Consider the following 17,687-nt stretch of genomic DNA (forward strand, 5'->3'; position numbering starts at 1 on the left):
GTCAACGAAAAAGTCCCAAGTTCCATCAATGTCCCTCTTTTTCTGCTCCCCACTTTCCCTCATAACCTGCACTGTGTACACATACTATTCAGTGCACATAGTATTGGATGCAAGTTACAAAGGAAGCTCTCTATCAAAAATGGTTATCAAGCTTAACAGAAATGCACTTGAAAAATAGGCAGAGATGGATGAAATGCAATTGCCATTCAATAAGTTGAACAACATTATCCATATATTTCTCTTTATCTCTCAATATTAACATAAAGCTCCAACACTTCATTTCACTCTCTTTCACACCACTAAACTGGCAGAAGTATGAATTACTGTAGCAGGTGGCCTGTGTGGTTTTAAAAGCAGTGTAATACAATCAACTGTATACTATCATATTTCCAGGAAAGCAAAAGACATCTAGACCCAAGCCTGATCCTTAAGCAATCCCAATATTGGCATTAAAGTGTTCAAGATCCCAAAGGGACCATTATATCTTTTGACCCCAGGTCTTAATTGAAACTTTAAACAAAATATATTACCTATTTAATGCAGCTAAGCTGGACTCTGGCCTTTGTAGTGCGTGTTGTAATGCCAAGCAAATTAATCTCTGTAACCTTAGTACATTCTTTTAAATTTATATCAAAGATGAATGCCATAGAGAAAATTTATACCAAGCCAACCCCACACAGAATATTGAATAATTATTTTAATTCCAGTTTAAAGGCTTTAATTTTATGTTTGTTTTGTGTTTTTCTTTTTAAGAAAAGAAAAATTAATAATTTTTTTCTTGGTACACAGCCAACAAAACATATGGTTTCCTTAGCTTGGTTGCTGCACACCTGGCAAAATAAATCACAGTGATAGAGTACCAAAATCTACACTGCGGCTTTTCATACACATGAACTTTGAACATCTGACGTGGGTCTCCAGGCCCTGCCTTTCATACCATGAGCAAAACACAAAGCCAAATGGATAACTTGATCCTCTGGGTCAAAGATTCCCTTTTAATTTACGAGGCAAACTAGTTCCTAATTTTTAAAAAGCAAGAAGTCAAAGTGGCCCATAGAAGGAATGAGTTATTGGCTTGCCAGAGTAAAAAAAGCCAATGGGAGCAAGCACAGGAAAAGTACTGAAACACAAAACATGGAAAACAGGTGGTGCAAAGGTTTAATGCTGCTGGTGAGCTAATTCACTTGGTGATCAGGAGTTCAAATCCTACCTCCTGTTTATACTCCTTTGAGTATATATTGTATGGGGGGAATCTCTAGAAAAGCCCCATTAAATCCCTGGAATGATAGATGGAAATGGCTATTAAATCAGATGAAACATTTTCTCAAGTCAGACACTTGCATTTAATGCTGTGTACCAAAGACAGCAAGTGGTTGAGGCTTAAATTTAATCACAAAGTCAATTGGAGGGATTGGCCTCACATCCTCTGTATTCTTAGATTATACATTCAGCTATGGAGATTCTTGGTCACACACAGATAGGTACGGACTCCTCCTGCACATACTGAGGGCATTCCGGGGATCTCCCCTCTTCCTCTGTAGCACTGAGCAGATATCCACCATAAACTGGGTGAGCATAGCTCAGATTGTCAAATTCCTGCAGTTACAAGCAGGTGAGTTCTAGCAGACCTCACTCCCAACAGTCGCCCACTGTGTACCTAATGAAAAAGTTTATTAACAGACAAAGCCTTGCAAGAAGTAGGCAGGCAGATTTACCTAAAATAATACATCCAAACAATAGCTATATAGCTAACATCTTGATTCATTTAACTTTACATACAAAAACAGACAAACATCTCAGTGCCCAATTCATAAATAGGATCTGCAAGGTACATTCAATGGTAGGCTGGATGTATTTAGTCTGTTGGCTCTAGCATTGCAATCTATCCAGAAATGCTAAATGTAGGGAAAGTTATATTTGCTATTTAGCCCTGTAACAGCCTGGTACTGTTTGCAATCTTGTTAGCAGGCATTGATCCTTCTGAAAAAGTGTTAAGTAAGCTCTGTTGACTCTGAAGCCGGTGACTTTTTATTAAGGGAGCTGGTCTGACTTGGGGGTAGCTCAGTGGTTTGAGCATTGGCGTGCTAAACTCAGGGTTATAAATTCAATTCTGAAGAGGGCCATTTAGGGATCTGGGGCAAAAGTTGTCTGGGGATTAGTCCTCCTGTGAGCAGGGGGTTGGACTAGATGAACTCCTGAGGTCCCTTCCAACCCTGATATTCTATGATTTAAAGGAGAGAGGATCTAGAGCATGGACAAAGCAATGAATGAAATAATCTTAGGAACAGGACTGAGCTGGTCTTTGTCTCATTTTTTTGTTTTGTTTGCTAATTAATCCAAATCCCAGGAAGAGTGTGAGTTTGTACATGTGGCCGAGGACTGTGCATATAAAACAAGTTGGGAAAGGCATCACAACCCTTACATACAGAAAGTGGGTAGGTATAGATTCTTGAATGAGTACTTTTTTACCCAAATCTTGGGATTAATTTCTATTTAAAAACAGCAGATTAGATCCTTATGAGGAGCAATGATTTCATAGGATCACTCCATTCAAAGAAAAAGGAGGAAAGGGCAACTCACCCATTTTATATTACATAATCTGTTTTACCAGAAATAATTTTGACTATAATTTTGCAACTTTTGCTACTGGAAATCATATTTTTTTCAAGATTTTGAAATTATACTTTTGCACACAAAAGGGAAGTCAAACTTGCTAGGCTCTATCTAAATACTACAATCTGCCAAAGGTCTCTATAGGGCAATAATAATAAGCAGATGTCTAACTCACAAAACAAAACTATGGCTGTTGATCAGCTTCATAGGATAATCAGTGCAGGCTGACAAATGAAACTGATGAATTGGTAATACAACCTAGACCATTTATCAACAAAAAATTAGTACAAAAGCAAGACTTTTAGCCATTGATTTGATCTTGTGAGATTCAGTATTCCAGAAAAGTGACAACAGTGAATAAATATGCATTGCCAAAGTGAGTGTGGTTTACAAAGAATCAAAAACAAGTAATGCTATCACCATGGCAATACAAATATTTAATTCTGAATTTACATCCTTAACTGTTTTAAGACATAGACTTTTAAAAAGCATCAGATCAAACTGCAGTTTTAGAATAATTGTTTCATCATCAAATACTTAACATATCTTGTTAAAGGTAGAAGAACTACACACACAAAACAAGTAACTTGGGGAGTGAGGATCAGAATCTTGATTCAATTAATGTGTTAAACCCCCTTTAGTGTAAGTGGGAGTCATGTTCATTGACAGGAACATACACTGCACAGTATACATCGAAAGGTATTACTCTTCATATCCTGTCCAAATGAAAACTTATCTGATTCTACTGGACCATATTCATCTCTAAGGTACCTCCAATGATTCGCCAGTAGAGCTGTGCAAATAGCTGATTTTTTTGGTTCACTGGTCATACAGAAAACAAACACAGAGTTGACCCAAAATGAAAATGTTAAACATTTTTTGGAAATCAAAAAGTAAAAAAAAAAAAATAAAAAAAAATAAGAAAAATAAAATTCAATGGTCGTTTCAGGTCAAAATGTTTCATTTTCAAGCTTTTATCATTTTTTAAATAAAACTGAAGTAAATTCAAAACAAAGTTGCTTCAAATAGAAAAAATAAACATTTTGAAAAGGTCAAAACAAATGTTTATATTATTTTGGATTTAGTTAGTTAGTTTTTCTTTTACCAAAACAATCTGATGAATTTGCTAAATGTTTTGTTCAGCCTGAATCTACATTTTCTGGTAAAATAAGTATCGGTGAAAACTAAGCCCCACTGGATTCAGTACACCCACACACATTCACAGGGGATATAGTTCAAACTTATTCTCTTTCCTGGGGCTTTCCTTTATTGTTATTTTAAAGAAAAATAATCCCAACCCCTGCTGACCTTTCTCTTGATCTTCGTTGTTCCTAGAGCTTTTTCTCTGACAATTACCCTAGTTCTCTTTACTTCAGAAACACACTCAAACCCTTTCTTATCTTAAATTGGATCTCACAGGACCCTGAACCCCACCATAATTCAGACATTAAGGTGAGTCAGCAGAAACAGGTGCATTTCTGTGCAGGGTCCTACTTAAAGACTTTTGTATCTCTATGCAGGATCTTACGACCTGCCACCTGGTTATATCAGGTTTTAAGTCAAGTGATTTATCCAACTCAAATTTCTATCCCTTTATATTTATATTTTGAAAAACAAGAGAAAAAATAATTTAGCATTTTAACAAAAGAAACCAAAACTCACAATTTAATGCACTGAGGCTGCCTTCAACATTTTGAAAGGGCAGGTCAGCTGGACCCAGAGGGACTATTGGATTCTCTTATTGTAGACTTCACCTTACTCAATCTTTTCTCCACCCTTTGTTTGCCAGCAGGTTTAAAACAAATAAAAGGAAGTTCTTCTTCACACAGCGCACAGTCAACTTGTGGAACTCCTTACCTGAGGAGGTTGTGAAGGCTAGGACTATAACAGCGTTTAAAAGAGAACTGGATAAATTCATGGAGGTTAAGTCCATTAATGGCTATTAGCCAGGATGGGTAAGGAATGGTGTCCCTAGACTCCGTTTGTCAGAGGGTGGAGATGGATGACAGGAGAGAGATCACTTCATCATTGCCTGTTAGGTTCACTCCCTCTGGGGCACCTGCCATTGGCCACTGTCGGTAGACAGGATACGGGGCTAGATGGACCTTTGGTCTGACCCAGTACGGCCGTTTTTACATTCACCCTTGATATAAAGCATCCAAATTGGATTGTGAGCCCACTGAGACATGTTATTTAATAATAAAATCTAAATATTCCTCATGTAATAATCTTAGTGATTCACTACTTAATCCATTTTGTGTTGAGGTAAATGAAAACACTCCCATTGGCTGCAATGGTAATTGAATGGGGGAAGGGAGGTGACTTAGTGAATGAAAAATTCCACGAGTCACACTAAATAGTACACATAAAGCTTCTTAGCTATTAGGTAGGAGATTCTATAGGTGGGCACCACTGCAATCAGTATGATGTATATTTAAGAGCTGTGGGAACACTAAGAAAGAGACCCAGAATATACTTGTATAACCATCTACTGCGGTTTGTCAAGAAAATCTACTGCTGTTACTTGAACTCTGAAGTTGGAACCTACTTATGGTTAAGATCTATTGGAGGAAATTAATTTGGTTTTATTAATTAACTGAATCACTTGAGCTCCAGTTGCATGACTAAGTACTCTAGTTTCACCCTGCCCCCTTGAGTGTCACTCTGTAATATTAAAATTGCTCTTACCCATCATGTTGTATAAGCTTTGTGGTGCAAACTGCCTTGGCATTTTCTGTATTGCTTCCTTGTAAACCATAAGGGCATCCTGAAACAGGAAAGAAAAACATTACTAAAGCACCATTTTCAATAGCACTTTTTCACATGTGAATTAGGTACTAGCTACCCTCCCAGAATGAAGAAAAGAAATAAATATCTTCATTACTAATACACTAGGAAGATCAGATTCCTCATTTATAAAAGGATCAACAAGTGATGTGAAGTTCCTTAACACTAGACTGAATGATTTCCATTAGTGTGTGTGTGTCTAGATAAAGATTCAAAATTCCGTGGACTGACAGAGTGCCCAGATTGATATCAGATTGTTACAATAAGCACCCTAATAATAAAGTATCATTGCCTAGTATCACCTAACAAAAGAATCCAGATCCTATTATCGAATCTTTGCTCCATGGGAAAGAACGTGGATGAAGAATGAAAGGAGGAGCACTCAGGAGTCGGGAAATGCCAAAATTAAGGTTCCTGTGTGCTCTTGTGCATATGCATGATGTTATATACTTGAATTTCATGATTGCATATTAATGTTTCATTCAGCAGACAGGCTGGAGATGTAAAGTGAACGAAGCCCAATAGTTATTTTCATTCTCACTGTTCAGTGTGACCTCTGCCTCATTCACTGCTCACAATCAAAACTTTACACTTATTGAGTAGTAAGAGTACTTTGCAAAACATCAGAGGGGTAGCCGTGTTAGTCTGGTTCTGTAGAAGCAGCAAAGAATCCTGTGGCACCTTATAGACTAACAGATGTTTTGCAGCATGAGCTTTCGTGGGTGAATACCCACTTCTTCAGATGCAAGTAGTGGAAATTTCCAGGGGCAGGTATATATAAGCAAGCAAGAAGCAAGCTAGAGATAACGAGGTTAGATCAATCAGGGAGGATGAGGCCCTGTTCTAGCAGCTGAGGTGTGAAAACCAAGGGAGGAGAAACTGGTTCTGTAATTGGCAAGCCATTCACAGTCTTTGTTTAATCCTGAGCTGATGGTGTCAAATTTGCAGATGAACTGAAGCTCAGCAGTTTCTCTTTGAAGTCTGGTCCTAAATTTTTTTTGAGGCAGGATGGCCACCTTAAGATCTGCTATTGTGTAGCCAGGGAGGTTGAAGTGTTCTCTTACAGGTTTTTGTATATTGCCATTCCTAATGTCTGATTTGTGTCCATTTATCCTTTTCCTTAGAGACTGTCCAGTTTGGCCGATGTACTTAGCAGAGGGGCATTGCTGGCATATGATGGCATATATTACATTGGTGGACCTGCAGGTGAATGAACCGGTGATGGTGTGACTGATCTGGTTAGGTCCTGTGATGGTGTTGCTGGTGTAGATATGTGGGCAGAGTTGGCATCGAGGTTTGTTGCATGGATTGGTTCCTGAGCTAGAGTTACTATGGTGCGGTGTGCAGTTGCTGGTGAGAATATGCTTCAGGTTGGCAGGTTGTCTGTGGGCGAGGACTGGCCTGCCACCCAAGGCCTGTGAAAGCGTGGGATCATTGTCCAGGATGGGTTGTAGATCCCTGATGATGCGTTGGAGGGGTTTGAGCTGGGGACTGTATGTGATGGGCAGTGGAGTCCTGTTGGTTTCTTTCTTGGGTTTGTCTTGCAGTAGGAGGTTTCTGGGTACACGTCTGGCTCTGCTGATCTGTTTCCTTATACCCACACGAGGAAACTACTGAACTACTGGGGACCTCCAGAGCTAAAAGCATGAGGCACCCAGATTGAGCTAAAGAGCCATGAACTCCCTATTTGGGCATGTAACAGATTCTTCTGCTATTCAGGCACAGAGGCCTGCCTGTAATAAACACTCCCCAGTGACTTACAGATATACGTCAGCCATTTATGACAACAATCTCATGAAAGAGACCAAACTTCAGAAAGCAAAAAGTCCAAGATTTGACAAGTTCTCATTCTGTTTCTAACACTATCTTGCTATGCATCACTGCATAAGCCATTTAACATTTCTGCAGCTCTGCCTCTTTCTTTGTAAATTGTGGAGAAATAATACTTTCCCACACCGACAGGGATTTGTACAGCTTAATCAATTAATATTTGTGAAGCACTTTGACATGGTTGATGAAAGGTGCTACTATATATAAGTGATGGGTGTTATTTATTATAAGGACTTTTTTGTACGGTTGGGAGGGGTAAGTGTTGATGTTTGCATGGGAAGGGAAAATTTCATTCTCACCTCATAATGTCCTTGTTCATGAAAGAGTTTTCCTAAGTTATAAAGGCAACTGGTAACAGAGCTCTTGTGAGCATGAGGATCTTTCAAATTTTCATCAGGAATCTCTGAACACTTCAGAAACGTCCTCCTGGCTTCCTCAGTCTTTCCTTGATTCATCAGGATAATACCAGTATTTAAATAGGCAGCTGTTCAGGGAGTAAACAAATGTTACATGTTTTAGTGGGGTTCCACTATGTCATCATACTTGTTATCGTTTTAAACCAACAATATATTCATGTTCAGAGATTATAAAATCAGAAGGGACCACTGTGATCATTTAGTCTGACTTCCTGCACAACACAGGCCATAGAACTTCCCCTGAAAGTTGGCTTTTGCTTTCTTAGAAACATAATATTGGGCAGACTTTTTTTTTTAAGTAAAAGAAAATATGAGCCACCTTGCCTCCAAAACATAAATAAATTAATATATTAAATCACGGGGATACCAAAATGACTCAACAACCTGCAATTAGAGTCTACTGGTATGGTACAATCACTGGCAATAACAACAAATCTTACTAGTGGAAGATTGTCCCAATTAAGGAAAAGGCAAAAAAAGGAATTCCAAAAACCTTGTATTATTGACTCATCACATTCCTTAAAAGTCAGAGACTGGCTGTCAGAAAACAATCATCAAGGTCATAAATTTGAGCCAGTGTCCATGGCTCACTAGCCCATTCTTGTGAATGGTACAGGATTGTGCCATTGTTTTCAGTTCTGTAGCCCATTGTCTATCAGGGAGCAGATGTTGAACAACGAGGTGATTGTTTTGCAGGTCACTGAAGAGTAAAATAATTTCTCCTTCTCATTTTAATATTGAGAACAAATTTCCTTAAATACAACTGTCCATATATGCATGAGTTCTCACACTAAATGTAGTTGGCGGAATATTACTTTATAATATATCTAGGCTTGGAACAATTAGATTTTTGTTGATAAAAAAGGCTATTTACTTTCTACATGGTGATACGTGTGATGTTGAAAATTTGTTGTAATGGTTATAAAGCTTTAACATTTTGAATGTCAACATCTACTGTCATTAAATAATTGCTGTCTTAGCCCCCCATTATTTCCAACAACTGTGAACATTTAAAACAGATAAAAAATTGAAGAAACGCTGAAAAATAAAACACTGATATTATCCATTGAAATTATATATATAAAAAAAATCTGCCAAGCCTAAATATAGTGCATGTTATCCTTCTCATTCTAGCTTTATAATAGTTCAGAGATGAGGGAAGAAAAGAAATGTAAATAAAAAACCTACTGAATTACTTACAAGCTAATGTGGGTCTGCTACCAATTGCCAGTTTATAGTAATGTAGTGCTTCTGAAAACCTGCTGTTTTCCTGCAGCAGTAATCCTCTGTATCAGGGGGGGAAAAAAGAAATTTACTGATAGATATAGAAATGTAAAGGACTACCTTAAAAGCAGAGCAGTGTTCTATCACCCCAGAGGAAACAAAAATATTAAAATCAAAACAAAGGTAACAAAAGGAAAATATACTGATTTGTATTTCAGAGAAGCAATAAATAAAGAAAATGCTTACTCGCAACTACTAACATTTCAGAGAGAAAATTATTATGGTTGAAAAAAATAGGATTAATTCATAGGTGTCAGGTGCATTCATATACCTTTGGCTACATGGTTACTAAAATGCAGCAGCAGCAGCTTCCTAGGAAAATGGTGATTCATTTATACATTCAAGAGCATGAAGATTTTTTAGGGCTAAATTTTTTTTAATGCAGATAGAGCTTGGTGAGCTATTTGCACTAAATCTTTCATTTTTTCTTTTCATGACTGGAAAGCAGCTAAATGTTACAAATGTGTTTGTTATTCAAAATTTATCATCAACCACTTTATAAAAATATATATTTCGGCCTATGAGTTTGTCTGAGCTATTTGGTTAGAATATTCATGATTGTGTGTGACTGGTCACCTAGCTCACATGATGCTGTTTCTACTCTGTGATTGGATGGCAAACTTTAGTAACAGTAGAAAGTATATTAAAGAGACTGATGTGTGAATCCTTCAGGACTAACTTCCAAGGGAACACACACATGCATATTAACTGAAGTTTTGCTTTCAGAAAACATTCTTTTGAATGAAACACACACACACACACACACACACACACACAATGTTTGTGGAAAATTAAGAAAAAGTGCCATGTATATTGTTGACATGAATTCATAGCTTTATATTCAAATGGATGGTCCCCCAAAGATTTTCAGTATTCCTGCAGATCTAAAAGGATGTTTAAAATGAATGGATGTATATCTTTAAAACTAAGATTCTTTTTTAAAAAATAATCTTATGATTAATTACTGATATTAGCGTAGCACAAAAAAGATTGTGACCTTGTTCTGCTAAGACATGTTCCCTGCTCGTACAACTCAACCACTTATTTAACCATTATTCAACCACTAATGAAGTGGTTGTTACAGTTAAGACTGCAAAACAGTCTGTCCATTTTAGAACACTTCTCCTGTTTCCCTTCATTTTCACATTCTCATAACTTTTCAAATGAACACATTAGGATGAGTCATGTTTGATCTCTATACAAAGAGGATTTTTCTCCGACAGTCTGAGCAAAATTCATTCAGACTCTTTTGAGTTAAGCCAGCAGATAAGGGGGGAAATACCTTTTTCCTATTTTTTTATTTATTTTATTTTCAAGATATCACTATAATTGAATAGAGGCTTGCAGCAAAAGTAGCTGAAGTCTGTAATTTGAAACTTGGCATGACATCATGGACATAATCCTCATTAACATTGCTATTCAAAATTTTCTATTAGATTTATGATGAAATTTTGAATTTGGATTTTAACAATAAAAATACTGGATATTTATTTTGTATTATTGGTGTTTTTCCATTGTGCTTTATAACTGGATCTAAGTTTGTTTTTTACAAAATATTGATTAAAAGTTGATTAAAAGGCACATTATAATAAAAGATAAAAAAACCAATCTTTTCAAAATGTTTCATTTTTTGACAAGCTCTTCTTATTAAGGTCAACTATTTTTTCTTGGTTTTGATTGCCTGACAATGGGTTACTGGCTATGCATTACAGGAAGTTTCTTTAAAACTATAAGTGTTTATGAAAACAGATAAATGCACAGCTAACTTATAATGTACACCTTACCTGAGTGACTTATAAATGAACATCCCAAAATACTACATTTAATATCATAGCAGAAATTTAATTCACAAGAAAACAAAAACAAAATTCCTAGAAAATTCAAACTAATATTGTTTTAAAATGTGCCATATTACACAAATACATTTTAGTGAATGGTCCTGTGATTAAAAGTTTACGTGCTCGCTTATGTGCTTTGCAGATTCAGGACTATAAAGTTCTCAGATGCTATTTACCTAGGGACAATAAGGGCATAAACAGGAAAGAACCTGCACTTCCCTGTCATCTGTGAGCACAGAAACTTATTCTTGGTAATACTGACTATCTGATACATTACACACAAACAGGCATAAACACAACCTCCTCTTGTATTAAGAGATTAACAGTTCTCATGAAAATATGTCTCTTTTCAAGCGGAATTATGATTAATTTTTAAAAAGACTTTTGCTGTTTCCTCTTTCCAGAGTAAAGAAAGGCACCGGGGCTTTCTTTTAAACAAAAAACAGACAAACAATAAAGCAACAACAAAACCCTTTTCACGGCAGCCGGAAGACACACTCACACTCACTAAAGAAAAAGCACCCTGGCAGAAAGAACATAAAAGTCTACTGCATATATGCATTCCTTATTAAATGAAAGTTAAGATAGAAAATATTAAATTCTAAATCCTAGACAAGGGGGCATAATTTTCGCTGAGAAAGATATACCCTGTGTTTGCATTTTATCTTTACTGTCTCTTGATCAGCACCAGGCAGCCTCACTTTTGCCCTAATGTTTTCAGGCTAATCTAGTATTAAGTGGCTCAAATCACTCACAGTATCAAGGCTGCTTATTTGTAGTTCCCACATACTGTAGTTTGAATCAATGACAGCGCAACATTCACGTCTAGTGTTTGTTTAAAGACACACAGTGGTTGCAAAAAAAGGATATTACAAAGGTTACTTCTGTTCCATCGGGGGGGAGGGCAATGAATATGACTTGAATTCTAAAATATTTTTGATTTCTAAGTTTTTATTTATTTTTAAATACAAGGTCACTTTTTAAGTTTAGCAGCATGCCCCCCGACTTCCAGGTAGATTCCGCAGTGATAATATAACAAATGGATAATAAATCTTCTAGAATTTTAGTTTTGTTCCCTGTTAAGCTTTGGTTATATAGCACTTGTCCTTAAAGACTTATTATTATGAGATTTTTAGTTCAATGAAATAATTATTAATATATACAATCAACACCAAGCACAAGTATTGCATGATCTCTTATGAATTCTTAAGTCATCATGCTTTTTGCATTTGCTTTTGCTATATTTTTAAATCCCTGGATTTATAAACCTCTATGCTTGAGGAAGCTCTGTTATGAATTCTGGATGAATTGTTTTTGCATACTGAGACAATTACGGATTAATTGTTGTTCAGTTTGAATATAATGAATTACTTTGGTATGATGTTTATACCATTTGGATTAAAAACACACTTATTTGTCATTATTACTGAAGTAATTCCCTGTTTTCACTGCATCCTTTAGTACTAGCACTTCGGATTAATTATTTTATGCTATATGGTTTCAGGTTTTTTTTCTCTTTCTCATTCAGTACACAAACACCTTTTTGCAGCTGTTGCACTTGCTATTTAAAGTTAATATAGATACAACAAGCTGTGTGGGTGTAAGATTGAATATTGACTTCCAATAAATAATTAGACTTTTATTTCTGGTTTGGTATGAGTCTCAGTAAAATGAAAAACTGATGTATATGACCTAGAGAACCTTGATCAGCCATGAAACTACCTCTTTTCCTATGTGAAATTGGCTCTGATTGACCTCTGGCACCTTATTACTTTCTTTGTGGCTTCTGACAGCATGAGACTGAGTAGATTTATGTGCATCTAATTCTAAATTCAGCTTAAACAAAATCAAGAAAGGATTTAAAGAAAAATTCCAAAAGTAAATTTTTTAGTTGAATAAAATTAAGTCTCACTTTTTTTTGGTCTGTTTTTGAAAGATAACCAGCCTGGATCACTGCCAAAAATGAGGATAAAATATTTAATTAAATAGATAAAAAGTTAAGAGAATGATGCTTGCATGAAATTGGAAACAGTAATTTAAACACTTGACTTGCAGGATGGCACAGTTATCACTATCTTCCTGAAATGGCACTGGTAGAGCTTAAGAGATAGGATTATTTCCGTCTCCAATAGAAAAGTCAGCTCTAACCGCATGCACGAACAAAATAAACAGGCATATACACACACATTACAAATGCTCACCCTCATCCAACCTCTGTATTATTACAAACAAAAAGCCATGTGAAAAGAACGTGCAGGTTGCAAAGTCGAGCACTCCAAAGCATTCAGAAACTGGAGTCTGAGATGTGTTGTCCATATACACATTCCTAGCACTCATGTCTGTAGACTTTTTGGCCAGCTTTATCCATACAGCTAGCTGATACTCTTTGTGCTGTCTGGCAAGAGCATCTAAGAGCAGGGTGCGCCTATTGCCATTAGTTTCCTCTCAACCGCAAAATATAAATGAGAGGACACCAAGGTCAAGAGGATAGAGGAGGGGGTTGTGAAATGTACATCGGGACAACATACCTCCAAGGTAAGTAACTTTTCATTCTCCTTCAAGTGGCTGTCTATATGCACATTCCACTACTGGATGTCTATGAAAGAAGGGACTGGAGAACAGCATTAATAAAACCAGCATCTAAGCTGGAGGCTTCTGTAAGAGCACAATGCTTGGTAAATGTATGAACAGACCACAAGGTCGCTGCCTTTACATACGTCTAGGATTGACATTGTTCAGGGAAGCTAATGAGGCTCTCTGGGCTCTAGTGAAATGAGCTTTCAACCCTGCAGGTGGGTGTCTTTTTCCTATGTCATAACAAGATTTCACACATTCTGAAATCCATTTTGAGAAGATCCTTGAATTTGTGAAGACATGATCTTGCCTTTCAGTCCATCAGCTACAGCTACAAAGAGCCTTGGAGAAGATCAGAATGTTTTTTTCTTCTTTGTAGATAAAACACTGGAGGGTGGAGGGCCACTTCTGACTTACACACATGAGGAAAGAACACAGATGGGTGGATTTGCTGATTTAGGTGGAATTCCATGACCACATTAGGTAAGTACTTTGGATGAGTCCTGAGGAAGACAGGAAAGACAATCATGTGTGTTGGAAGGGTCTGCTATGAAGATTTTTATGGAGTGATTTAAAAGGGGTCATAATGCCCTAGGTTTGAATAGAAGCCCCATAAGCATGGGACATACTAGATTAAAGCCCTAAGGTGAAATGGGTCCCCTTAAAAGGTGGAAAGTCTCTTGTGAAACCTTTATGAATCTCGGGTCTGTAAGAGAAGACAGATTGGCCATCAACAGGCAGATGACGTGATGAAATTGCCACCAGGTGAACTCTCAGAGAACTCAGAGAGATTAGATCATTTCAGCTCTAGTAGGCTCTCCTACGTTACTGGTATAGGTGCTTCATGAGGGAGGAGTGACCTCAACCAAGATCTGTGGGAGAATCTCATTCATTTCACGAGGGGTGTCTGGTGGAGTCTTTCCTGCTTTGACCAAAATATCCCTGACTGGAGAAACTTCTAGGCTAGAAATCCAGGCTCCACCTCCAGCAGTCAGGCTGTGAGGTGGAGAGACTTGAGGTCTGGGTCCAGCACCTTCCCTTTGAACTATGACAGCAAGTCCAGTATCAGGGTTGGGCCTCGGACAGCCTTAGGACAACTGGAAACAAAACCTCCCTTGGCTAGGCTGGGGCTATCAATATGTTTGGTGGAGTCTTGTCTGACCTTGCAAAGTACTTTGGAAATTAGAGGGATGTGAGGGAAAGTATATAAAAGGTCCCTCATCCATGGGACAAGAAAAGCATCAGATAGGGCATCTGACCTCAAACTTCTCCTGAGGCAAAATAAGTCGCAAACAATTCTATAAGGGGGTGGCCCCATTCATTGAAAGTGATGAAGAATATGGTCCTTGATCTCCCTTTTGTGAGTCAATGAGATATGTCTGTTCAGACTGTCTGCTAGGGAGGTCTGCAGGCTAGGTATGTTGACAGCTGAGAGGGAAGTTTGATGTCACAGTGATCAGTTTCACAATCTGACTGCTTCTTGATACAGCAAGAGGACCTTGCTCCTCTTTGATTGGTGTAGAACAGTGGTTCCCAAACTTGTTCCGCCGCTTGCGCAGGGAAAGCCCCTGGTGGGCCATGCCGGTTTGTTTACCTGCTGAGTCCACAGTTTCGGCCAATCACGGCTCCCAGTGTCCACGGTTCGCTGCTCCAGGCCAATGGGAGGCCAGTATGTCCCTCGGCCCGCGCTGCTTTCAGCAGCTCCCATTGGCCTGGAGTAGAGAACTGCAGCCAGTGGGAGCTGCAATTGGCTGAGCCTGCGGACGCGGCAGGTAAACAAACCAGCCCGGCCCACCAGGGGCTTTCCCAGGACAAGCGATGGAACAAGTTTGGGAACCACTGATGTAGAACATGGTGGTTGTATTTTCCAGCATTATTTACTTGTGTTGACCCTTGATGATGCTGATAAAAGCCTTGCAGACTCTCCTGACATCCTTGAGTTCTAAAGGCTGATGTGCATACTGGACCACCAATGATCTGTCACAATGCCAGGAGATGGTTGAGAGGAACTGATGGAGGTAGGCATTCCCTGCCCTTATATGCCCTCAGTGGAGCATCTGGGTGCAGGCATGCCTGATGAATATTGCTGGCCAAGAAGTCTCTGGTCCTGAACACCTGGGGCACATGCACACCAACAGCTGGACTGTGCATATGGACAATTACTTGAATGAGAATCTTAATTTGACCCCCTTGTGATTATGCTATATGATACAGTTCAGTGACATGATCACATACAATTTTTTCCACAGCGCCCCTGCCTCATTTAGGTCACAAGATGGATAGCGCTTGCTGAATGAGCAATATTGAATATTTTGTTTTATCCTCATTGTTCAATATGTGGGCCAGGCCTTATTCACTGCACATTATTAAGCCCTATTCTGAAGGCAGTATGGTCCATTTCCTTGTGGAATTTATAGGGTGCTCATCACGATCGTATCTGAGTGCTTCATAGACATTAATGGATTTATCCTCACAATACCCCTATGAAGCAGGGAAGTGTTGTTATTCATATTTTAGCAGTAGGGAACTAAGTGACTTTACCAAAGGTCACACAGGAAGCCTGTGATAGATCAGGGAAGTGAACCAGGGTCTCCTAGATCAGGATCCTAATCACTGCCTCATCATCTCTCCACCTCCTAACATTATTTGAGCAAAGTTGTGCAACATACTACGTTTTGAGCATAAAACATCTCTACTAGATGTGGGAGATGCAGCTGTTATTCAGAATATGTGCAGCTCCAGTATTCCATAACATAGCTATGTGAATGAATGGACAGCTGTTATATTAAGGGACAAATCCTGTATCTGCATCTGCTACTATATGGCTGCTCCCTTGGCAATGGAACCAGTGCAGTTTTACTGCAAAAGGATTGGGGGCAGGATTCTGGACAGCTGTGCAGATGTTACCCACCACTCTGCATCTCAACCTCAGGTCCACGAAAAGCTCCCTTTAGGAGGTAGATGGGCCCATGGCTCTCCACTCTGTGGTGGGAGGGCATGGAGAACAAAAGGGGCTGTGGAGCTTAATTCACCACTGGGCTGGAATGACCTCCACTGAGTATCTTCTTCCATGTAGCTGCTCCCAATAATAGCAGAGATATATTTCGTATACTTCTAAGGAAGTATAAACTGACACTACTTAAGGCCCTACTTGAATTGCAGGATGATTGTAAAATAACTGCAGCTGAGTTGCAGACAAGACATGGAAAATGAATAATGGACCTTTAATAACTGTGGTAATTTGGAAAAGCCAGAGAAGACCGATTTGTTGAAGGGCTGGTCAGCATTACATAGTTAGGTCGACGTAAAGCAACCTACATTGATCTAATTATGTCAGTGTCTACACTACACTCCCACCGATGTAAGTGCCCTACAACACCGACATAATAGCCCCACCTCCATGAGAGGTGTAGGGCTTCTGTCGGTGCCGTTAGGGTGACACAGAGTCTGTGTAGACAGCGTTACTTATATTGGCTGTTGGCAGGAGCCATGAAACTGACAAGAAAGCCAGACAGCTAGAGAGCCCAGCTGCTCCCCACTCCCCTGCAGAACTGGATGGCTGGACCCCACTCCCAGCTTTGAGCAGGACTGAGAAGCCCAGGAGGCTGGAGCCCATTCCCAGCTGTGAAATTGACAAATCTGCCCAGCTCCCGGTGGGAAGCAGAGAGGGGACGACTGAGAAGTCCGGGTGGCTCCCCCCCACTCCCAGTGGAGAACGGGGAGGCGAGAAGCCCTGGGTGGCTTCCCCCCACACTCCTGGTGAGGAACAGGTAGGGGAGAAGCCCTGTGCGGCTTTCCACCTGCTCCCCAGTGGGGAATGGGGAGCGGAGGGTGGGAGGCAGCCCACTGGGAGCCTGCGAGCTTGTGGGGTAGACCGGGCTCTCAGCTCCCCACGATGCCCCCCTTAAGTTGGTGGAAGCACTCCTGGTGAGGATGAGCACCACCGACCCAAGAAGGATAATGTGGACATGCACTACAGCAGTAATTATTGTGGTGGCTGTTTACCTAATATAGGTCAATTTACCTTTCTAGTGTAGACATACCCTAAGAAAAAATTGACGGAACAATATAAACACTCAAGTATTATGTTATGCCTGCTAATTTTTTTGATAACCAAACATTTTGCTGCAACTATATTACAGTTATTAATTCACAGGGCTGACAGTGAGAGACCCTGGAGGTTGATGGCTGGGGCTCTTGTTGTCAGCCTCGTGCGGCTGACAAAATTGCAGTAAAAGCCAAATATTGTGGTATTCAAATTTCTGCAATTTTGCAAACTAAGTAGGGCCTTAACAGTACCTTATCTAAGGGCCATACTCCAGTGACATCACTGCACATAATCACT

General features: G+C 39.1%; 1 protein-coding gene across 6 annotated transcripts in view; it reads right to left on the reverse strand.

Annotated features, from left to right (window-relative positions):
• TMTC2 (transmembrane O-mannosyltransferase targeting cadherins 2) overlaps positions 1–17,687 on the reverse strand; it is a 379,315-nt gene that overhangs the window by 103,660 nt on the left and 257,968 nt on the right. For all 6 annotated transcript variants that reach the window (XM_039519666.1, XM_039519664.1, XM_039519661.1 and 3 more), the window contains 3 exons: positions 8,847–8,932; positions 7,530–7,714; positions 5,302–5,380 (listed from right to left, as the gene is read on the reverse strand). In XM_039519666.1, the coding sequence (XP_039375600.1) occupies positions 5,302–5,380; positions 7,530–7,714; positions 8,847–8,932 (350 nt within the window). The remainder of the gene's footprint in view (positions 1–5,301; positions 5,381–7,529; positions 7,715–8,846; positions 8,933–17,687) is intronic.

This window comes from Mauremys reevesii, linkage group 1, assembly GCF_016161935.1.
Source record: "Mauremys reevesii isolate NIE-2019 linkage group 1, ASM1616193v1, whole genome shotgun sequence".
In the NCBI taxonomy this organism is placed as follows: domain Eukaryota; kingdom Metazoa; phylum Chordata; order Testudines; family Geoemydidae; genus Mauremys; species Mauremys reevesii.